The sequence below is a fragment of the Cucurbita moschata genome, unplaced genomic scaffold, assembly GCF_002738365.1.
Source record: "Cucurbita moschata cultivar Rifu unplaced genomic scaffold, Cmos_1.0 Cmo_Scf00015, whole genome shotgun sequence".
Taxonomy (NCBI): domain Eukaryota; kingdom Viridiplantae; phylum Streptophyta; class Magnoliopsida; order Cucurbitales; family Cucurbitaceae; genus Cucurbita; species Cucurbita moschata.
Window position 1 is genome coordinate 929,872 of NW_019268531.1, and position 22,412 is coordinate 952,283.

Here is a 22,412-nt window from a genome sequence, read left to right on the forward strand (position 1 = left end):
TCCTTTTTTTTTTTTTTTTTGCTACATAATAATAATAATTATAATACGTGACATGTTTTATTTCAGACGGATGGGAATTGGGATGAAGCTGGTGAAGAAAATGGAGGAATGGTTCAGAGAGAATGGCGCTGAGTATTCCTACATAGCCACCGAAAAGGACAACGTAGCGTCGGTGAATCTGTTCACTGAAAAATGCGACTACTCAAAATTCCGTACACCCGCCATCCTTGTCAATCCCGTCTTTGCTCATCCACTCCCCGTCTCCCAACGGGTCACTATCCTCCCACTTTCACGCGCCGACGCTGAGATTCTCTATCGCCGCCGTTTCTCAACCACTGAGTTTTTCCCCCGAGACATTGACGCTATCCTCAACAACGTACTCACTCTTGGCACCTTCCTCGCCTTCCCACGTGGCACTTACTTGCCTCAGACCTGGCCCGGGTCGGATCGGTTCTTGCTCGACCCACCCGAGTCCTGGGCGGTTCTCAGCGTCTGGAACTGCAATGACGTGTTTAAACTTCAAGTACGTGGAGCGTCACGCCTGAAGCGGAGTTTAGCGAGGACGACACGGGTGTTGGATAGAGCATTTCCGTGGCTCAGGCTGCCGTCGGTCCCGGAGCTCTTTAGACCGTTCGGGTTGCACTTCTTGTACGGGCTGGGCGGAGAAGGGCCCGAGGCTGGGGGAATGGTGAAGGCGCTGTGTGGGTACGCACATAACCTGGCGAAGGAGAGAGGTTGTGGGGTGGTCGCGACGGAGGTCTCGGCCAGAGAGCGGCTCAGAGGCGCTATTCCACACTGGAAAATGCTGTCGTGCGAGGAGGATCTTTGGTGCATCAAGCGCCTCGCCGAAGATTTCAGCGACGGCTCTGTGGGTGACTGGACCAAGTCACCACCTGGCTTGTCCATTTTCGTCGACCCCCGAGAATTCTAAATTCTAATCTTCTTCTACTGTCCTTCCATTTCCGCCACCGCCACCACCACCGCCATTGCCGTTTTTTTTTTTTATCCCTAAAAGTAAAGTTGTACTTGGTTTTGTTTTTGTTTTTGTTTTTTAAGGATTAGAAAGGGCAGATTTTGTGCGAAAAAGCCGAATGGGGAAAGGGAAAGGAAAGTAGTAACGGATCATAGATTATGGCCTTTTGTTGTAAAATAACCTTTTTTTTCAATTTCCCCCCTTTCTTAAAAGCTTAGCTAATCAACCTTATTAGATATTAAATTAAAAACCAAGACTTAATTTTCTAATTTAAATTCATATATTTTTAAATCATCTTTATAAATATAAATAATAATAAGTTCAGATTAATTGGAATCCGTAAATAATAATAATTAGGAAATTAGAATATTTTTGTTGTATAATAATATTAATTTGACTTGACTGAGATTATTATTATTATAATTATTATTATTCTTTTACTGAAATTCCAACTTGGTTTCCAAATATAATATCATGTAATATTATTATAAGCACTAAAGTTCTCAAAAGTAGGAATCGTTGACTATTTAGTTTTACTTGGTAAAGCAGACGTCATTTTCCCTTCGAAAAAACAAAAAAAATAAAATAAAATAAAATTTCCCGAAAATGCTCGAAAAAGTTCACAAAAATAATTAATTTAAGCTAAAGTTTTGGATTAGGTAAAATTCGGTTTCCAATAATAATTTAAGCTAAAGTTTTTGAGTGTCACATTTTTCTTGGTAATTATATAATTTGAGTGAGTGTCTCAAAATTAAACTACAAATTACTTATATATATATATATATAAATAGGGTTAAGTTTGAACGTTGGGGAGTTTTCATATTGTTGGGTCAAAGTTTATTTGGTATGTCTTAATATAATCAATTAAAGATAATATAGGCCTAAACTTAGACTCCAAATCCAATTTATTATTATTATTTTATTTATTTAGCTTTTGAATATGGGAATCTGTGAAATTTAGGCAGGGATATGGTAGGGGGACCTATATTTAAATTCAATTTTTATTTTTTAATTTTGATCAAGGTGTGAAGTTTTAAAAAATAATTAGTCGATTAAATATGTAATGAAACCATAACATAAGAAGAGGACCACAAAACAAAATTCTGACAAGACAGCCTCTGACATTCCTTACTACGTTTTTTTTTTTTTTTTTTTTTTTGGTGATTTATGGTACAACAAAAATATTATAACTCAATGACGCATTAAAATAAAACGTACAGACCAATAATTCCTACGTGAATTCAGCTCAGCTGTAAGAACAGGTTTTACATGCACAATATACGACCGAACTCTCCTTTGTAATGGTGGGAATTTGTCAGCGGATTCTACTTCTTCTAACTGTCAAAACAGAGACACATTTTACAAACACTCACTCACTCACTACATTTGTAGAGCGTGTTTGAATTATGATATCGAATGCCTCAGGCTTCTGGACGGGGTCGACGATTTGGTTTCCTCTGCGTTTGAAGACCCCGGACTTTCTGATGTCTCCGAGCTACTGATCTCTCCGTTTCTGTCTTTGTTCGACCAAAGTTTCGAGAAGATCTTCTTTGATATCAGCATGCCCTTCATTTTATTCCCCGAAACCTTTTCGGCGTTGTTTTTAGTCACGTCGCTGTTTCCTAGCTTTAGAGCAGCAAGTTCGCCTTTTAAAGCTCTGATTTCATCAATAGTTGGTATGGCATCCCAGTCGTCCTCTGCGTTCGTTGTAGTTGATCTTGAGCTTCCATGAGATCCCCCTCCTGGTAATAAGGCCCTAATAGAACTCGGTAGATCAGGCGTACTGTCGCCAGCTGATGCTGCCGAGGCTCGCATTTGTTCAAAGAAGAGAACCTGAACAACGACACGCAATGGAAGTCGCTCGTTTTGCACTGCATGCAAACACGCATCAGGCGACAATTTTCTACAGTCCATCAATCGACAAATTTTCTTACGCTCGCTCTTGCTGATACCAGGGTGTTCCTGCAGTGATGCAAGGTCAAATCTATGTTAAGGTTGTTCATACTATAATGCAGCTGCTTGAACTAAAACGGATTTAAAATATACCTTCAGGTACATATCAATGGCTCGGTATAGTCCATCGTGAGATGGTCTGGAGAAGCTCGATACTGATTCAGCAAGGCGTATAAATTTCGAGATGGGTAAGTTAGGATCACGAGAAACTTCAGCAAGATAGCCATCTACCAGCTTTGCAACCATCAACTTGGAAGCATCAGAAACAAACTTGGGACTTCTAATCTCATGATATTCATTTTCCATGTGAAGATCAGTGTGGACGTCCTGCACCTGCGTCACAAACTCCTCGACAAGGCTTTGTACCATGTCAACGTCGTAAATGGTCGTCTCACCGGCAGGAGCTCGAACTAAAAGATCAGCCACGGTGGCCTCATCAAGCTGCTGACCAATTCTTTTCATCAGTTCAATTCTTCCCATCTCTCCACAATCTAGCAGAATTACTGCCTTTAACAACTTAAGAAAGAAGTTACAGGAGACTTCCCCCTTCCCTGATGGAAGTAGCTGCACTATTGTGTCCACCAGTAGTCTATTTTTAGCAATATCACCACCCTGGACCATACCTTTAGAAAATCCAGGTAACCTCCTCGACGCATACGCTTTCAAAGCTTCACCAAGAACATCCCCACTGATTCTACCCCTCGTCTTAATCGTCGATATTACACGTTTGTATAAGTCAACTTGAAGCTCACAGAGATCTTCAACCCACCAGTCCTTCGGAACAACTTTCTGCGTTCTCACACCATTCCAATGAGAATCGTCACCATTTTCAGATGGAAGCTTCTTCCTGTTATAAGTGTACGACCATTCAACCTTCGACGTATCGATGCAACACTTGGTAGCTATGGAATCAAGGCAGTGACTGACCACCTTAAGTTCCTCAGACCATGGAAGAAGAGACTTAGTTGTCTGAAGAACGATTATCGAGTCTTTCCAGCTTCTAAAAATACTCGAGTTGAGAAAGACCTCAATCTTGTAGATGAGATTCCCTTTCTCAATGGTTTCATACATCTCGAGATACTCGGCTGCACATCTAGCAGCGATCACATTGTATGCATTGAGTGTGACAATCATACCATAACAGAACTTTGCACAAATTTCAAAAGCAGCCGCTCCCCCAGGTATATCCAGGATATGGATTTCATCACTATTCTCTTCATTCGACAGAGCGACTAATTTTTGCAACCGAGCGCTTTTCGACAGAAGCGGAAACTACAATAACGAGAATGCTAAATGGTATTAGTACAACTTCTAAAAACATTATGTTTGTCCTGTTAAGAACTGTGAATAATATTCAGTCTTTTATTTTTAATCTTTGTTCAACTTTTGCTGCTAAAGAATAACAATCTTTCACATAAAAGTGCAAAAGTTAATCTGCTAAACCTATACATTGCTTCTAAGATAGGAGTAATGACAACAACGAATGGTTTTACATATTATGTGAGATCCCACGTCGGTTGGAGAGGGGAATGAAGCTTTATAAGGGTGTGTAAACCTCTCCCTAGCATACATGTTTTAAAAACTTTGAAGGGAAAGCCCAAAGAGGACAAAATCTGCTGCCGATAGACTTGGGTTATTACAAATGGTATCAGGGCTAGACATCGAAAGGGAGTGGAATCCCACATCGGTTGAAGAGGGAAACAATGCATTCTTTATAAGGGTGTGAAAACCTCTCCCTAACTGACGCGTTCTAAAAACCTTGAGGGGAGGTCCGAAAGAGAAAGCCCAAAGACTATGTTACATATTAACAACGAGGTTATGATGTCAATCAAAGAATAATTCTAAACCTACTAATTTCAATAATATCAAGTTTGATTAATGAACAATAAATGCAGTGGATAGTGTGGATCTTGACTCGATCATACTCTTTAATGGCTTGTCACTGCCTCTGAAATAAATATGAACCAGATCCATACCTTATGCAGATAAAACTTCACGTCTCCGACATTGACAGCAATGTCAGTGGCCAACTCGGTCGCTACATACCTGAAAGAAACAAGGATGATTCGAATCTCATTCATTAGCCAGCCTTGAGAGCTTACACAAGTTGAATACCAGGAATTGGGTTCACTTTTGGCTTATGGAAACTCGGTGTTCGCTTATCCCTAAGTAAAAGCCTAAGCCCACCACTAACAAATATTATCCGTTTTGGCCGATTACGTATCGCCGTCAGCCTCACGGTTTTAAAACGTGTCTACTAGGGAGAGATTTTCACACCCTTACGAGGAATGCTTCATTCACCTCTCCAACCTATGTGGGATCTCACAATCCACCCTCTTGGGGCCCTGCATCCTCACTGACACACCGCGCAGTGTCTGACGCTGTTACCATTTTTACACAAGCTCACCGCTAGCAAATATTGTCCGCAAACCCATATAAAAATGTAGTTCACCTCTCCAAAGATCTCACACCCTATGAAAAGTAATGGGAATTAGCAAACACAAAAGAACGAATGAATCAACACCAGAAGTTCCTGTGGTGTCTAGTTCATGAAAGTGGCAGTTGTATTCATTTGATGAACAATAAACTTATGATAGCATCAGCAGCATAAGCAGGAGGGAATGGAGAACAAAAAGCACATCGAAGGCAACTAAAAAGGAAATATGTCTCACCTAATTTTGTCCCCATCCGTCTGAAATGCATCAGGCTTGGATCCAAGTTTCATAAACTTCATGTTTTTGGTCAAGAAAACGGATCTGAGTATCTGTTTTCTTCCTCTTCTTCAAGATTGTCTATGTCAATCCAAAAAAAAAACCCAGAAAGAATATATCCAGAGAAGTAGAAGACAAGCCACAGAAGAGGAAGGACACCAAAAATTGACCCGATCTCTTATTGTGAAAAGGGAGTGGGCAAATCTGGGGGGGGGTTTTCCCTAGTGTGACCGAATCTTTTGAACAAACAAAGGGAGAAGCAGAAAGGGTTTCGATAATTTAATGAAATAAACACAGCCTGAAACTGAAAAAGTAGTAAACAAAAGATTGCTTCCTCAGTGAGTAACACTCCCCAAGGACCCCGGGGATAGAGGGTCGAATGGGTATGACATTACTAAGAAAACACCGTTAGAACGTATAGAACTCGCAAAGCTGGAGACACCCCCACTTGCTAATACCTGACACCACCGTCCTTTCCTTTATTTCTTTATCCTTCCCTTCTAGATTTCGTTTTCCCTGTTGGGTTCTTTCTTATTTTACTTCACTTTCCAATGGGTCAAATACCCAAAATCCTTTCCAGCCCACTGTCTTGGATTTGAAAGCTCAACAACACCTGAAACTGCAAATACAAATATCCGTTGTAAGTTCGCACACCCAAGTTGTTTGGATTGAGAAGAAGAAATCAAGAGATCCTTTGGTTAAACCTTTTGAAACACGTCGAATCAAGATATTTCAGAGGTGCAACGAATGCAAGACATGAAAATAAGGAACAGTTTACTGAAGAAGTGAGAGGTGAAGAAGGTGGGTGGATTTGGAGAAATTCCGGAAAGGAAAACAAAAGGGGGAAATGGGCAAGGGAGAAAGAAGGAATCAAGCAGAAGAAAGCAAACAGTAAGAAGATAAAAGTTAAAAAAAAGAAGAGAGGGATGAGAGGAGGTGTTTGGGGTTTCCTTTTTCGCTTTGGCAAACACGAAGAATCAAATATCGATGGGCACAACAATCAGAAACAATGTTCACAGAAGCGAGCACTCCAACCCTCAAACAACCCCACACAGACACAAAAGAAAGAAGGAAAGCAGCAAAAAGTAAAGTAAAGGAGCACCCATCAAAGATATGAGCTGTGCCCCATCTTTGACAGCCACCACAGCCACACAAACACAAAAGGCCAACCTCAGAATGTTCCCTTTTCTCTCTCTCTATATATCAAGTCTCAGGGCAACCCCTCCTTCTCCCTCTGAATCAGCACCACCGCCCCCACCACCGAGAAATCTTTGGGCGATGGAAATGGGGTTTTTGAGAAGCGAAGAGAAGCGAAGAGACGCATGAGGCCCCCACTCTTAGCTTTTGAACAATAAAAATAGCACGCTAATCTGACACCCATAACTTTGCTGCCCCCTTGGGCGACTACAACCAGCTGAGTCGCCCCTATCAACTTCGTCTTAGTACATGTCTTTGTGCGCATATGTTCACCCAAAGTAAACAACACACCACTGTTATACCAGAAAACGACCCCCTTCCTCTCCCCTTTCATCATATCTCCCTCCTTTTTCTTCCTCTGTTTTTATTATTTTGTCGCACAGAAAAGAAAAAAAAGGAAAAGTAGATTCGTTTGTTCCTTCCTCTTTTTCTTTCCCTAAAAAAAAAAAAACCCATTCATTATTACCTTCTCTAATCACAAATTTACTCACTAAATTTAATTAATTATTTACATCAACCTTTAAATAAGTAATTTTCATTAAACATTAAGGCTATTAAAGTAATTTCGAGAACGCATGGGGGAGAGGAAGAGGGTGGGAATTAGAAATAAGAAAAGATTGGGAGAGGGAATGATGAAAATATAAAATAATATTTATGAACCTCAAATTGCAGATTCAATGAATGATACCCCCATTGCTTCCCATCATTACCTTCAAGATTTTGTATTCATTTTTTTCTTTGATATTAAAAAAAAAACAATTTTAAATTATAAGGTCTCTGCAAATTTAAATTATGAACCTTATCTTCCTCTTCGAGATGGTGGAATTTCGACCCTTTTCTTAATCTACTTTTTAATTTATTTTATTCATTAAAATTAATAATAAATTTTTAATTTTAGGGTTTAGGGTTTAGTGTCCATGACAATAAAATAATTTTTTTTAATATATCCAAATGTTAATTTTTTCATGGAAAGATGATTTACTTTTGAAAAAATTCAAAAAAAAAAAACAATATTTTTATGTTTTTTTCCTAAAAAAAAATAATATTAATTTGATTATCACAAAAATTGGTCTCTCCTTTTGAGAATCAAACCCACTTGCCTGCAATGTCTTTTTTTGGTGTTTTCCCATATGATGCACATGGAAAGGTGACATTATGTAGGATCCATGCAAAATACGAAAAATTTAATAATTATATTAATAATAATAATAATAATTAAAAACTATTGATAAAGATTATTGTCGAGATTTAATTAAACTTAATTTTTTGAAGGATGGTTTTTGAATGCTTTCAAAATTATAATAAATTAATTGTCGTATTTAAAAAAATTATAAAAAATAAATAATTAGGTAGTTGGTGTTAATTTAGACATTTAGAATCTTAATGAAATTCATGTCACCTAAATTTAGAAGATTTACAAATTTGTCGTGTTTTATTGAAAATCATGTGCCTTAGTCAAATATCATGTGATTTTTGTAACATCTGTCTAACTTTACCTTAATATATTTATATATTTCTCTATGTGTGTTTACAATATAGTTTAACAAATAAGAAAATTACTGAGCTATTCAATTAAATGAAAATTGTAGATGTGAAAATTTAATTGTGGTTCGAGTTTTAGTGAAAATGGTGGAGACTTTATATTGTCAATTAAAATAAAAATATGTTGAATACAATTGAAAACATACCATCTTTGTTAGCAGTGGCCTTGAGTTGTTGCCGTCGCTAGCAGAACTAGATACCGAAGATTTTAATAAATGGAACTAAAAAATTTTAAACATATTTTTATTGTTACGGTTATTAGATCGTGAATTATTATGCCCATATAGAATACATTTCTATTGGTACGAGATTTCTTTTTTTAAAAAAAAATTAATTACATAGTCATATTACGTATGTTTATAGTGGACAATATCGATAGTGTGGGAAGATTTATTTGATAAGAATGGTAATAAATTTGTGAGAAAGTGGATATGCAAAGGCAGGCACTAAGGTGGTGTGTTGGGCATATTCTGAGAGAGCAGAAGAAGAATTGGTGGGTGGTGGTGGTGGTGCCTTTAATCTTATATGTGGCGTTGGTAGCTGAACCCAAATAAAGCCTGGATTTCAGCAGAATTTTGGTACACATAAAAACAACTCACCAAAACACTTACAAATCCGCAGCTGAAAAAGAAACGCCTCATCTCAATGTGGGCATCAGTAATCATCATCATTACCCATTCACATGCTCAACACATTCCCTTCATTTTTGGTACCCTACCCTCTCCCTGTCTAAGACTCTCTTTTTTTTTTTTTTTTCTTTTTCTATCGAAGCATTTTTTATGGGAAAATTTATTTCTAAGAGACGTATTTTAAAATTATGAGACTAACTACGATATATAATAGACTAAAACGAACTATATCTGCTAACAGTAGACTTTAGCTATTATAGCTAAAATACACAGAGACAGAAGATGATGAGTATATTGGTAATCCAAATCGTTATGATTTGTGTAATTATTAATGTAATATGAGAGGAAGAGGAGGAGGATGAAGGGTTGAAATTGATGGGTTTTGAAGTATGAAGGAGAATGATGAACATGGATGCATGGTGTCTGTATTATATATTATTCTATTCTCTCTCCCAAGTGCACCATGCATCCATCTTCAAACCACATTGAACGCATTGGGAAAACCCTTTTCTTTTTTAATTATTATTATTCTTTAGGATTGGAAGGGAAGAGAAAGAGATGAATTAAAGGGACAAAGAGAGGTGCATGGTGTCCACTCCTTCTTGTCCATAATTTGTCCCTGTAAATAAATATGATTATTTCTATTTAGATTATAGGTTATCAATGTTGATATTGTCTTTTAGAACGAATTAACGAATTATATTTTCTAGAACAATATAACTTCGTTTTTTAGAAATGTTTTTAAGAAAATAGAGGTATAGGCTATAAAATATACCAATTGTGGTGACTTGCTTAAGAGCGAGAGTAAATGTTGCATATAAATTTAAAAAACGAGTGACATAAATATTAATATTTATTACTTTTTGCTTAATGGGTTTATGAATTTATAGTCACATCTCCACTTCCCTCCATTTTGATTGTGCTCATTATTATCTTTTGGTGTACATACTTTTAAAAGTGTATATTATAACTTATGAATATAAATAGATACACCCACTTCAACTTTTTGAGTTACAAAGGCATATATTTTTTACTAAGTGGTTCACATCACATTGAACATTAAAAAAAAAAAAAAAAACATTAATGCAACAAATATATTATAACATCAATTCTCTATAAAAAAAACGAGGTTTCATTTCAAAATCACTTGATAAAAAGAAAATTAAGTTATATAAAGTTGTGATCCAAGTCAACTCCGACTAAGTAGTTATATAGTTTAAATTTAGTAGAATTAAGAAATGAAATAAGGTTAAGGTAGAGAGTGTGTGTGGGTGTGGGTGTAAAATATGAAGAAAAAAAAAAGATGTGTGGATTGAATTGGATTGGATGGGCATTTAATTATAATTTATAAACAACAAAACACAAAATTACAAAACATGCGTCTCTTTCGCTGTTCTCTTCCTTCTCACTCCCTTCTTTTTCAACTTTCCAATCATGCCCTCTTCCCCTTTCGCTTTGCTGTTTAATAATTATGGCCAATTCCCTCGTTGTTCTTTTTTTTTTTTTTTTTTATTCCTTTTTAAAAAATGTTGTTTTTAAAACCAACTTACACGGCCCATTCATCTGTCTTCCTGTTTGTGGCTTCAACTAAAATGGAACCCATTTCCAAAGTTGGGCTCCAGTTGGGTTCGTAGCATCTCACACCAACTTGGCTCGTTTTAGAACGGCTTTTGGTCTCTAAAACAGTACGAAGTAAATTTTGATTTCGTTTCTTGATCTGTAATGTACACAAAGAATGATGCTGTTGAATAAAAAAAATTTACAGATTGAATTTGATTATACAAAAACATACAAGTTTTGTTTCGCCCTCATACGTATATGGTATCTATCGTCAAAAAGAATGGTGCTCTTGTTACTCCCTTTGTCCTCAGAATCCTTTTTACTAACAGTTTCCATTTTATTTCATCTTTCCTGCCCTGTTTCCTAGTCCTGTCCTTGAAATTCCTGAAATCGCGGAACATTCTCGTAAGTTGAATTCGAATTGATTGATGATTAACAAGAGCTGAAGGCAAAGGAGAATGGAAAAAAGGAGACGGATTGTGATAAATTACCTGCACAAAGGGACTCTACAGAGATCAGAATCTGCACAAAGATGAGAGTGCAATTCCAAGAGTTGCCACATTCTCTTGCACTGGGTACAGCCACCAGGGGCTCTTAATTTGCAGCCAGCAAAGTGGCGGATAAGCAATTCCAGCCCCTTGCAGGCTGCATATTTACATGGCGGCTGGTTCGCCTTGAAGTCTTTGTCGTGTGGGCCGATTGTGCGACAACCATCTCTACATATATGAACAAGAGCCTCCATTGCCTCAAATAGTTCCAAATAGACCTTCCTTTCGTTCATTCTCTTCACTCTTTTCTTTTGCCTCTGAAAGTAAAATTTGAAAGATCAGTTTAGAGAAAGGCCGGCAGAGCCTAAGCTCTTTACGGAGTCCGATACCATTTGATTTGAGGAGAAAAGAACACAGAGAGAAAGAGAGATGTGTTACATTGTCTTCGTCGATCACTGATCCAAGAAGTTCCTTTTCGAGTACTGGGTGGCTTTGCTGCATTGCTTGCCACGAGTCGGTGGAAGAAACAGCTTTGAAGTTTTTTAGGATCATACGGTGGCAAAGAAGGCTGAGACGGGGAGCATCACACAGCAATGCAAGTTGAAAAACATCTACTACATTTTCAAGTGTCAGCAAATCACGACCCAGTTGCCTCTCACACTCTTTCTTCAACTGAGGAACCACATATACATGTGACAGCACCAGCAGGGGCAATACAAATTCCTCCATTTGTTCTTTCTCGTATCTAAAATAAAATGTTGTAATAAATCAGAAAACACAACCAAATTCGTATGTCCTAAGATGTGACACAAAGGATTTTGGTAGATGACATCCAACTTCCAGTGGGGAGAAAAAACTCATAGTTCCATTCATGATAAGTTTCAAAATGTCCCTATTATTGTCATAATTAAATGTGGGCACACAAAGATCATGAAAATCCCAATTGGCAAGTCAATTAGCGAAAACTAACGATTTAACTAAATTAGTTAACTAACAAAACTAAACCAGTAAACTCATATTTTCTTCCTACAATAACATGCTTCTTCTCATAGTAAACAATTGGAAGATGGATATATCTTATGTTTGAATTAAAAATGTCTTAAATGGTTAGATGTACATAGAAAAACCTTCCGGGATATTATTGGTAGAATCACTGCAATCCAAAATTTTATTTCTTTAAGTCTGATTAGAAGGGTTTAGAAGTCTGAAATCAATGATCGAATCACTAAACAGTACAACAAAAGCATTGAACTGGCAGGTATATTATTTGCAAAATCAATACTATCCGAAGTTTTATTTCTGTAAGTCTGAATAGAAAAGGATTTGAAGCCTGAAATCTATGATCATATCACAAAACACTAAAAGAAAAGCATTTACCTGCAAGAGTACAGGTATCTGACGAATACTTTAACGGCATCAGGTGGAACTCCACGGATCGAAATCGACCGCTTCCTACCAGACTTTTTTGATTGCTTTAATATGCCTTTTATCACAGGAGAAGCCATGCCCTGCAAGAAAATTACAGGAAGATAACCGAATCACTAATTGAACTAGAATGTAGCATGGCAATAACCATCATATTTTTCAGTCAGCAAATGCAAAATTTGACAAGTTTTCTTAATAGAAATGGATTTATCTTTAACCAGCACATCTTTTAGCAAAATCTCCATTGGACGAGATATTAAAATTGCAGGAAACTTCTTTTAGGTTATGAACGAAATGGTGGGATTAAAATAACTTACGAGGATATAGGCATGTGCATACACAATGCCACCATGATCCGTATGAATAGAAACATCTGCTCCATAAGCTTCGTCAAAGAGGCCGTCCCAGAGGTCTCTTGTTGCAGTGGAGACGCAGCTGTATCCTCTTTCTAAGGATTCACTTGAGACCCAACCCTTCTGCAGATGACTACTGATTGCAGATTTGGGCAATGGAGGAGGCAGTGGGATGGTATTTGCCTTGGCTGGGATTAAATCCAAGCAAATATTTTCTGTATTCTCCATTAATTTACTTTCAAAAACTCCAAACCTGTGAGTTAGCAAAATTAAATAGAATAATCAAGACATGTTCAACTGTCGGTAAACGAGCATCATAGGAATTCCCAGGAGTTCAAGATGGTGCCAACCAAAAAGTGATACAGTCAAATTAAAAACAAATTCGAACAAAAATCCCAACCCGCTAAATAATTTAGTTGGATTGACACTGAAATAACTCCTTTGGATGCCCAAATTTTTACCGAAGAATCAAAACAGTCACGCTTCGACTAGATAAAAGATAATCTCCTGGTTCTTTCAATCTAGTATTCTTAAAAATGAATATATATATCCTAGAAAATTGATGGCATTTCAGACAATTGAAAACATGAAGAAGGATCAAAAAAGGATTCTCAATATGACTCCGAAAATGACGAAAAGCTAGTCCATCCTTCAGATTCAGGACGATTAAAGCAAATGGGAAACAAAAAAAGAACAAGCCTATCTCTATTTTTCTCCTGTTCAGACAATCCAATAAATCTTCATTTGGCATAAAAAGCAGGAAGCAAACTAGAACAAAGACAAAGTAAAAAATCCCTAATCCCGAAAATTTAGCATCCCCAGATTGAAAATTCGAAACTGACTGTAAAGCAGTTTCATCTATTCTCCTAGTAACGTCTAGACTTCAACAGAGAGTAATGAAACAGTAGAGAGATTGCTGACCTTCCGATTTAACGTTCGTAAACGCTTCGAGAAACCGATTATAAAGAAAATGACGTCCGCCGGTAGCCGTACGCAGAAAATCCAGAAAGTGGACAGGGAGACGGATGGATTAACAGAGGGGAATTAAGGCTTAAGAGAGGGACAGCCTTTTATAGGTGATCTGGAAATCTTGGACGCGGTAACCGGAGAAATGGAATTTAATAAAATTTAGAGAATGGAAAAAGAAAAATGGAGAAAATAAATCGACGTTGCGACACGTGGCGACTCGGGGGATGAGAACGGAAATGGAAATGACGTGGAAATGTTGTGTGCTGATGCAGATCCACGTCGGACTTTCTCTTATCCTTTAATTTCATTTTATGTTAGCTATGTACGCGCTTAGGTCTCGAGTCATACCCACCTACCGTTACAAACTAATTCAGCGGTCACTATAATTTCATTTTTTTTTTTTTTTTATAGAAAAATTATAATGATCCCTTAATTAACGAAAGTTTAAATATCGATGTAATCTTGATACTGGGCCGGGCCGAGTGTACAGATGTTGGGAACGGATGTTCTTGGGCCTAATCCTGATCCATCACTTAAAAAAGGGCGCGAAAAAGTTCGTCCGCGACGATTGGTAAGAAGAACACGCAACCGCCAATCGGAGTCGTCGTCAAATTCTGAAGCACAGAGAATGAAGCGATTCTCCTCCATTGGCGGATGGAAGGAAGTAGCAGTTTTGGCGTTAGTTTCAGTTTCCGATGATTCTGTTTGAAGATGATGGAAGAACTTCAACTCCAAATATAGCAGAAAGGGATATCGAAGCAAAGTAAGTAGTAGTCTGTTCAGAAGAAGTTGCGTCGTTCTGTTGAATCCTCGACGGATGAATTCGTTTTCTCTGCTGTAAAACTAAGTCTCAAGTCATCAAAGCACACGCTAAAAATCATAATTCATGGCGAGAATCACTGATCTCTCAGTCACTCCGTTAAAAGGAAGTAGGTGGATGTGCACAAGGTTTATATGCTTCGCGAGGCATTTTCTTTGTTTGATTTTAAAGGTGAGAGTATTGAAGATTTGAAACTTCTGCTAATTCGTTGCGTTATTGCTCCTTTGTATTTGAAAACCGAGAATGGTCGTCGGTTTGTGGCATATATATTTTTTTTCCGTGAGCGTATAATCTTGCTCGTGAATCTTTGATAACAATAAGTTAATAGACCGCACTTCTATAAGCACTCATGTATAGTTTGCTCGGGATACTGCTTATAGATGAAAGTATTTAAGCTTTAGTTAGTATGAGACTTTTATCGTCCTGCTGAATGTCTTGCCAGGTTACAAATTCAAATGTTCGTCAAAATTTATTGCATCTACTTTTGGATATATTTCCTCTCGAAAATCCAGATGCTACAAAAGAGCTGAAAGTGTTTGATAGACAGTTCTTTTTAATAGTTCTCATGGATGAAAGTCCAGATGTGAGAGTTGTAGCAGTTGAAGGTTGGGGCATTTGATGCTGGACAATGCTCGTTCGCTAAGGCTAGCTCTAGCAGATCTTCTTCTCCTCCTGATCAGGGATGTTCGTGATTTCCAGTTTAACAAGGTCAGGGCATCCTATAACTAATTTTTGTAGTAAAAATGCTGCAAAGGCGGGTTGTGTCCATAATGTATCCCCAAATCTCAGTTTAGATGTATCATGCACATGGCATGGCCTGTTGGATGAAAGTGTCCCGCATTGGTTAATTTAGGGAATGGTCATGGATTTATAATCCAAGAATACACTCTCCATTGGTATGAGGCCTTTTGGGGAAGTCCAAAGTAAAGCCATGAGAGCTTATGCTCAAAGTGGACAATATCATACTATTGTGGAGAGTCGTGTTCGTCTAACATGGTATCAGAGCCATACCCTAAACTTAGCCGTGCCAATAGATTGGCAAATCCTCGAATGGTATCAGAGCCATGCCCTAAACTTAGCCGTGCCAATAGATTGGCAAATCCTCGAATGTCGAACAAAGGACTCCAGAAAGAAGGAGTGAAGCCTCCTAGAAGGCAATAAAAAATGACTAAGACTCCCCCCCTCGATTAAGGGGAGGCGTACTTTGTTCGAGGGGAGGTGTTGGATGAGAGTGCCCCACATTGGTGTCATGGGTTTATAATGAGTTTATAATCTAAGAATACACCCTCCATTGGTATGAGGCCTTTTGGGGAAGCCCAAAGCAAAGCCATGAGAGCTTGAGCTTATGCTCAAAGTGGACAATATCATACTATTGTATAGAGTTGTGTTCGTCTAACATGGCCAACCCATTATTAGTAAGAAAATTACTAGATTGCTGATGTTATCGTATTTTCCCACCAAAGTATCAATTGAAGAGGCAAGATTTTGTGAATTTGCTGCTTCAGAAGGGGCATCTCTTAAGTCCATTATGGAACTTGTTCGAGCACTTATCAATTTGGTTTCGTCCTCTGCCAAGCTAGATGCAAATTACATTGATGGTTTAATTCTTTCAGCTAAATACCTATGCGGCTGCATTTCAAGCGAGCCATGTTACAAGATGGATCTCAAAGATTTGTTCACAGCTGAAAAATTGAAATGCTTGGTCTCTGTAGCAGAATCTGGGAGTGCTCGATCTTCTTTATTCAATATTGTTTCCTAGTTCTCTCCTAATGGTCTTACGGGTCTTCTTGAGGAGTGCATGCAATTAATTACCAAGTGTCGTGGTTTATCAGGAAACATAGAAAAGCAAGCTGAAGTGAGGTTTGGCCATAAGTTTTTCCAGGCTTGTGATGCATTGGATGTTATGTTCGAAGCCATGGCATGGATACTATAGAAATCTGCTTATCATTGCCACATTAATTTTGGAACTGATATACCAAAGCTCAGTGTTTGAGCAGGCCAAATTCTATTTTCCCGCATGGTTATCAATGGTTTAAAAGATTGAACTTTTGGACATGAGGGAAGATTCCGCCGAGGAGTACAATGATGACAGATCTTTCCACGAACATGGTTTTTCCATTTTTAAGAAATTTCTGAAGATGTTTGTCACATTTTTTAAAAGAGATCACCACATCTTGGATGCTGTTGGAGTGGTTTTTATGGTTGGTTCAGAAATTGGCTTGTAAAGAAAGGATTTTGGGCTGGTACTCGGACTTCTACAGTTTGTTTGCCGAAGCCTATACAGTGCTGAAGACAGAGAGTGGGGCAATACGATGTTGGCTTCTTTACAACGTTGATACCCTCATATAGAGAGGGAAACAGAACAATGTAATGGAGAGGGACGTCATGAATTAGATAAGGCAAAGACTTTGCTTGAACCTATATGGTTGTACCACATTTTCCAAACTGGTAAGCTTTCAATGGTGACTGAATAGACAAACATTATGTTCCTTTTATCTCTCATTTTTCCTATAAGAAAGTTACTCATTAATAGTGAAGCCAAGAGTGGCTAAATCAGTGGAGCCTTAAATTGGTCAAGTAGATTGTAGTGAGGATATTGGGCCAAAAAGGAAGCACAGCCTGCACAGTCCATGAGAAGACTCGTGGCCTTTGACAGACGACAAACTATTCAAGTGGGTGGAGAGCCAGTTTTCAATTTCGTGGGGAGAAGATTATTGGTTCGGTCCCATGAAGTGAAAACTGAAAAGTAACCATTGGCCGTCTAAAGGAAGGCGCAGCCTTAAGACCACGACAGGGACCAGCCCACATCAACTTTTATAGAATGTGTTGGAAGAGAAGATGGGATGGGGGAAGCGAAGACTTGGAGTGTCAACGATGAAACAGAACTTAGCATGTAATTTGTGTGGCTGGTAATCCTCGCTCGCTCTTCATACAAGGCAGGCTAAGTGGTTGAAAACTTGAACGTGAGCTCAGGTATGATAAACGTAGCCCATGTTTTACACGCACTCACGTTTCTGCTTCCATACTTTGTAATTTTAAAGCGAACACTCCTCCCACCTTCTGTGGGCCAAAAGTAGCATCAGCGTCACTGGGAAAAGAGGTTTTTTGCTTTAGTGGGGGCCATAATGGAAAAGCAAGAAAACTGATGGCTTAAATAAAGAACAGCAGACCAGAACACCCTCCTCCTCCCTTCCTCTGTCAATTTCCATATGAAAGATCCTAGACTTTTTCAAAAGTTTCCAGCCAAAAGAAATACATAAATTTAGAGAAAGAGAATTGAAAGACAGGGCGAGGGCCACTACAACCCATTTGTGCCACTACTAATGGGCCAACACCTTTGCAAGAGATTCCCCTAAAGACAACTCAACTCTCACCGGCCGTCCTAAGATTCCAAAGCCTCCTCCTCAGGCTCTCTAAGTTCCCTAAACCCGATGCCTTCTTTTACCCTTCTCCTGCTTTTTCATGCCCTCCAATTTGGATTGTTTAATCCTCAATTTAATATCATTTAGCTTGCTTGCTTCTCAATGCCATTTTGCTTCCTGATATCGTCTTATCACAAAATCTCGCTCCACTAACTCCACTACTAAATTTGGACCTCTCTTTTCTTCCTAATGTGACGATTGTGGGGATCCTTTTCTTTTTAATAATGATTCTTCTATAAAAGTGGTCATTTTCCTACACAGTCGAACAATTAAAAACATATGAGACTTTTATTTCAAATCCACTTAACTATATTATATGCACACACATATGAGTTGCTGGGTGTTTGAATACAATTAAAAACATCTTAATGGTTAGAAGGGAAATGAACTTTTATTATCCTGATCTGGTCAATTTTTTTTCACGTAATATATGGAAGGAAAGAATAATCCTCTAAAATAAATAAAATATAAAGCCTATTGTAGCGATATTTTATGCATGGTGCATTGTATTCATATTCACGAAGAGCTTCTATAATGGAAAGAAAAAAGGTTCATATCAATGGGAAATAGTGACAAATCAAGAATTAAAATGTGCCTCAATTCTATTAAAATCACTCAGATCGGATAATTTAATTTATCTTCCTTTTTTTTCTTTTTTCTTTCCAAACACGGTCTTTTACCGAAATCTCCCCCGTCCTTCAGGCATGTGCAAAAAGTCATTGACCGAACCGAACCGGTCCATTTTCATGATCCAACTAGTTCTGGTCAAGGTCTCCATGCACTGGCCCACACCACCGGCTGCTCTTTCCACGTCAAGAATATTCCGGCGACGTCGGAGTTCTGTGTCATTGCCCATCCTTCCTTGTATCTCCTCAACAACGCTCTGACGTCGTCGCATACTTCGTCGCTGAACGTCACCGGACTGAATCCGTTTCCATGCAGCCGCTGAGCCCACCTCACCGCCGATTCCCGCCTCTCAACCGAGTCGGCCGCAGAGCAAGCCACCAGGTCCACGATTGCCCTACCGGCAGCTCTCTCGAGCATCAACCGCTCGTTGCTCGTCCTCGTGAAACTTTCGTCCAATGTCTCGAAGTAAACCCTAAACCAACGCAAACATTCTTGGAAACCTCTCAGAAATTCAGTCCCATCGACGCCTACGTCGAGATCGGCTTCCTCTTCTATCACTGTGATTATCCGCGGCCGTAAACTGCGGAAAGACGAAATCAAAAAATCTCGGCGGTTGTTAATCGCCGCAATGGAACGTAAGGCTCCGACGCAGTTGATGGCAAGTGCCTCGTCTTCTTTGATATCTAATTTGGCGAAGTCCAATTCCGAAAGGTCACCAGAATGGTACAGAGCACTGAATTTGAAAGGTACGCCCATAAGCCTAGCGAACTTTTCCATTCTCGTACCTATTTCCTTCATTACTTTTTGAGATGCAGACACTCCGGTTCCATTACCGGGCTTGGTGGTGACGATCGTGGTGAGACGAAGGTGCGGCGTGTCGTCCGTACGAGTCGCGAGAGCTTCTAGCAAAGTAGGCCACTGAGTGCAATACGTGCTACTGATATCGATTATGTGTAGCTTCGATTCGCCTTCTAAGGCCTCAATTAATGCGCCATTGCAAGAAACATGCCCAAAAGTGGTCCAGGGGCTAACCTCCTGAAACTTGAGCATCACTTTCCTAGTTGAATCGAATGAGCATGTTTTCTCTGAGGCAGAGGCCAAAGCGCAATAATTACGGTCGCCGGAATCTGTCATGCGGCTAAACAAGGCCTGCAGGAAATAGGCAGCCAGCTTTTGATCCGTATCCCCATAGGGGGAGCTAAGTTCGTTTAGCATCCACATGAGTTGGTGAACGCGGGCGCTGTTCCTCTCAGAAATAGCCCTGGCCGTCTCAAGGAGAATATCGACAGCCCACCTGCCGGAAAATTCGAAGTTGATGTCGGGAGAGGGGGAGACGTATGAGAATTGATCGATGGGTGTGGGAGTGGCGGTGGAAGGTGGGTGTGGATGGTATGGATTATAGTATTGTCTAGAATTACTAGAGGATGAGAAATCTTCGTCATCCATGAGAAGGTTGTAGCATTCTTGGTCGTCGTCCTGTTGATGGTACTGATATTGGTTCTGTCTGGAAGATCTAGAGCTGCTAGAATTGGTCCTGCTGGAATTGTAAGATTGCTCAGATTGGAGATTGACAAGCCGAAACAAGGTATCCATTTAAGACCCACATCAAAAAACTCGAAATCTCTCTAGTTTTTTGGACATAGAACAAGTTGGTTAAACAGAGAAGAATGAGGGGGAGGAAGGGTTCAAACTTGTGTGGTGTCTCAAAGCAAGGCGTGGGAGGTGATCTTCTTTTTATGGGCTAATCTCAAATCAAGAACCCATATTCAGCATATTTGTTGGGATTGTGTGTAGAAAAGAAGAGATGAGAAATGGAATTGTTGGCTGACAAAAAGATGATAAAGTGTGAGAAAAAGGATTAGCTTTTGTTTTCATTGTTTTTGAGGAGGAAGAAGAATAAGAGAGAAAGGAGTTAATATTATTATTACAAGTTGGGTTTGTGAGTGGAGGCAGCAGGCGTGCCATTTGGAGTTTGGTAAGGTAAAGCTGCCGGCGTGCATCACCATCATCAAGCCCACCACCATCATCATAGACATATACCACATATACCAAACCAACACACTCCCATTTCTCTGCCTTCCCTTCCCTTCCCTTCCCCCACTTTCTAGTGAATGCTTTCCCAACTTAGTCTTGTTTCTCCAAATACCCTAAACCATTCTTCTTCTTCTTCTTCTTCTTCTTCTTCTTCTTCCCTTTTTTAGCTCATATTCCTCTCGCTCTAACCCTTCATGTTCAAGTATTCTGTGCTTCATCTACCTACAAAAATGGTCTCTTTCTTTCTCTTTAGGTCATACGACATTTTTGTTTTTATGTTGGAATCTCCATTTGTAGATAATGAATGTATTAGAGATTGGTGTGAGTGAATGGTTCATTCTACGTGAGAATGTATGGTTGTTGTTGTCGTTGTTGTGTGGATGAATGATTGGGTGGACACTCCATTTTTAGAAACTATGTTATGTTGTCCACCACACCCCACCATTTCCATCTCTTTTTTCACATCATTTATCTTTCTTTACATCATATATTTCTTGAATTTAATCCTCACTTCGACTCAATCTTTTATGTGTTTCAATATAATATTTTTTTTTTCTTTTATATATATATATTATATAAAGTAGATGCTTTTATTAAGGTGCATGTGAGACGAGAGAGAATAGCCAAAGCGTGTTTACGCATGATTTTCAACTATCCCACCTTTTCATCTTAAAGGTTTCAAAACCCCAACCCCTTTTATCCTCAAAAGATTTCATTTTTGTTTTATATTTGGTCCCTAACCTATGAAAAGTGTTGGATTTTGCTTCAATTTAATTCAAAAAAGTGTTGATAATAAGTTTTTATTTAGTTTCTAAAAGAATTAATTTTATAATTAAAATGTTAGATCGTGGAATTATTGAGACCTCCATCTTATCTTGTTATATCCATAATGATTATGGGAAAATATCTTTTATTCTCGAAAGTTTGCCCATTTTCCCAAAACTTAACACAATACCAATAAATCAATCTTAAATTTTAAATTTTAAAAAAAAAATGTCAACTTTAATACAAACAAGGCATAATGAGTAGAAAGTGAATTGGTGTAAAAAAGCTTTGGGAGTTGGGGAAAAATAATTATTGTTTTATGGGAAAATATGCAATTGCATTAGTTAAGCCAAATTAAGGACTACAGCACCTCAACAGAAACATTAAAAGTAAGGTAAGAAAATCAACTACTTTCTTGAAATTATTTTGGAATGCTTATGGATTGGATGTCACCCAATACACATTGTCCATATTAAATAATTAAACCAAAATCAACAAATCTCACTTCAAAACATTTCAATCTTTGGAAATGCTCTTTCATTTTGTAATTTAATCATCAATAATACATAATATAAAATTGATTAAGGACTACTAATTGTCTATGCAAATAATGTCATTCGTTGACTAATAATTAATTGCTATTATCACTTAATTAGCATTTTGCTTACTCCATTCGTGAAACTAATTAAACTTTAAAATACATATAATTGATATGTTTAACAAACCATCGCTGTCACTTTAATTTTATAATATTTTGTAGTCAAAAGCTATTTCATACTTACCTTCAATTTTAATTTCTTTAATAAATTAAAGTGCAAGTTTCATCAAGGTGTCCCAACGACAACCCAATAGAAGCCAAAAGTGTTTTACGTATTTTTCTCTTAAATTAAAAAAATAAATAAAATAATCAGCCTTTTTGGTTCCAGTATAATAATACCCATTTA

The 22,412-nt window shown here is 38.2% G+C and overlaps 4 protein-coding genes across 7 annotated transcripts in view; 1 reads left to right on the plus strand and 3 right to left on the minus strand.

Moving 5' to 3' along the window:
* Positions 1-1,242, plus strand: part of LOC111453566 (probable N-acetyltransferase HLS1) — a 2,461-nt gene extending 1,219 nt beyond the window's left edge. Inside the window, exon 3 of the mRNA XM_023094703.1 lies at positions 67-1,242. Within this exon, the coding sequence (XP_022950471.1) occupies positions 67-931 (865 nt within the window). The 3' untranslated portion in view covers positions 932-1,242. The remainder of the gene's footprint in view (positions 1-66) is intronic.
* Positions 1,243-2,133: 891 nt separating this feature from the next.
* Positions 2,134-7,131, minus strand: LOC111453447 (BTB/POZ domain-containing protein NPY4-like). Of its 2 annotated transcripts, XM_023094568.1 has the most exons (6): positions 6,342-6,795; positions 6,096-6,256; positions 5,599-5,718; positions 4,903-4,972; positions 3,020-4,198; positions 2,134-2,935 (listed from the first exon to the last, which is right to left on the minus strand). In XM_023094568.1, the coding sequence occupies exons 3-6, from the start codon at positions 5,658-5,660 to the stop codon at positions 2,378-2,380; spliced, it is 1,869 nt and encodes a 622-aa protein (XP_022950336.1). In that variant the 5' UTR covers positions 5,661-5,718; positions 6,096-6,256; positions 6,342-6,795; the 3' UTR covers positions 2,134-2,377. The 2 variants fall into 2 exon arrangements, with proteins under 2 accessions (XP_022950336.1, XP_022950335.1); XM_023094567.1 differs by lacking the exon at positions 6,342-6,795 and adding an exon at positions 6,808-7,131 and having other exon boundaries at positions 5,599-6,256.
* A 3,203-nt stretch (positions 7,132-10,334) lies between these two features.
* On the minus strand, positions 10,335-13,916 carry LOC111452959 (BTB/POZ and TAZ domain-containing protein 4). 3 transcript variants are annotated; one of them, XM_023093856.1, is made up of 7 exons: positions 13,753-13,916; positions 12,796-13,084; positions 12,431-12,561; positions 11,492-11,798; positions 11,057-11,370; positions 10,798-10,949; positions 10,335-10,682 (listed from the first exon to the last, which is right to left on the minus strand). In XM_023093856.1, the coding sequence occupies exons 2-6, from the start codon at positions 13,057-13,059 to the stop codon at positions 10,814-10,816; spliced, it is 1,152 nt and encodes a 383-aa protein (XP_022949624.1). In that variant the 5' UTR covers positions 13,060-13,084; positions 13,753-13,916; the 3' UTR covers positions 10,335-10,682; positions 10,798-10,813. The 3 variants fall into 3 exon arrangements, with proteins under 3 accessions (XP_022949624.1, XP_022949623.1, XP_022949622.1); XM_023093855.1 differs by having other exon boundaries at positions 10,335-10,722; XM_023093854.1 differs by having other exon boundaries at positions 10,335-10,949.
* A 4,710-nt stretch (positions 13,917-18,626) lies between these two features.
* Positions 18,627-20,992, minus strand: LOC111452975 (protein SHORT-ROOT-like). Its single transcript, XM_023093885.1, has one exon. The coding sequence runs from the start codon at positions 20,260-20,262 to the stop codon at positions 18,808-18,810; it is 1,455 nt and encodes a 484-aa protein (XP_022949653.1). The 5' UTR covers positions 20,263-20,992; the 3' UTR covers positions 18,627-18,807.
* Positions 20,993-22,412: the final 1,420 nt, after the last annotated feature.

Bases quoted from the DNA above. Each gene is read 5' to 3' on its own strand.
- LOC111452975 (XM_023093885.1), bottom strand. From the start codon at position 20,262: ATGGATACCTTGTTTCGGCTTGTCAATCTCCAATCTGAGCAATCTTAC.
- LOC111453447 (XM_023094567.1), bottom strand. From the start codon at position 5,660: ATGAAGTTTATGAAACTTGGATCCAAGCCTGATGCATTTCAGACGGAT. The intron at 4,973-5,598 runs GTGAGACATATT...TGTTTCTTTCAG, and splicing joins ACGGATGGGGACAAAATTAG to GTATGTAGCGACCGAGTTGG. The intron at 2,936-3,019 runs GTATATTTTAAA...GCATCACTGCAG, and splicing joins CCATTGATATGTACCTGAAG to GAACACCCTGGTATCAGCAA.
- LOC111452959 (XM_023093856.1), bottom strand. From the start codon at position 13,059: ATGGAGAATACAGAAAATATTTGCTTGGATTTAATCCCAGCCAAGGCA. The intron at 12,562-12,795 runs GTAAGTTATTTT...ATTTTCTTGCAG, and splicing joins ATGCACATGCCTATATCCTC to GGCATGGCTTCTCCTGTGAT. The intron at 10,950-11,056 runs GTAATTTATCAC...CCGCGATTTCAG, and splicing joins TGTAGAGTCCCTTTGTGCAG to GAATTTCAAGGACAGGACTA.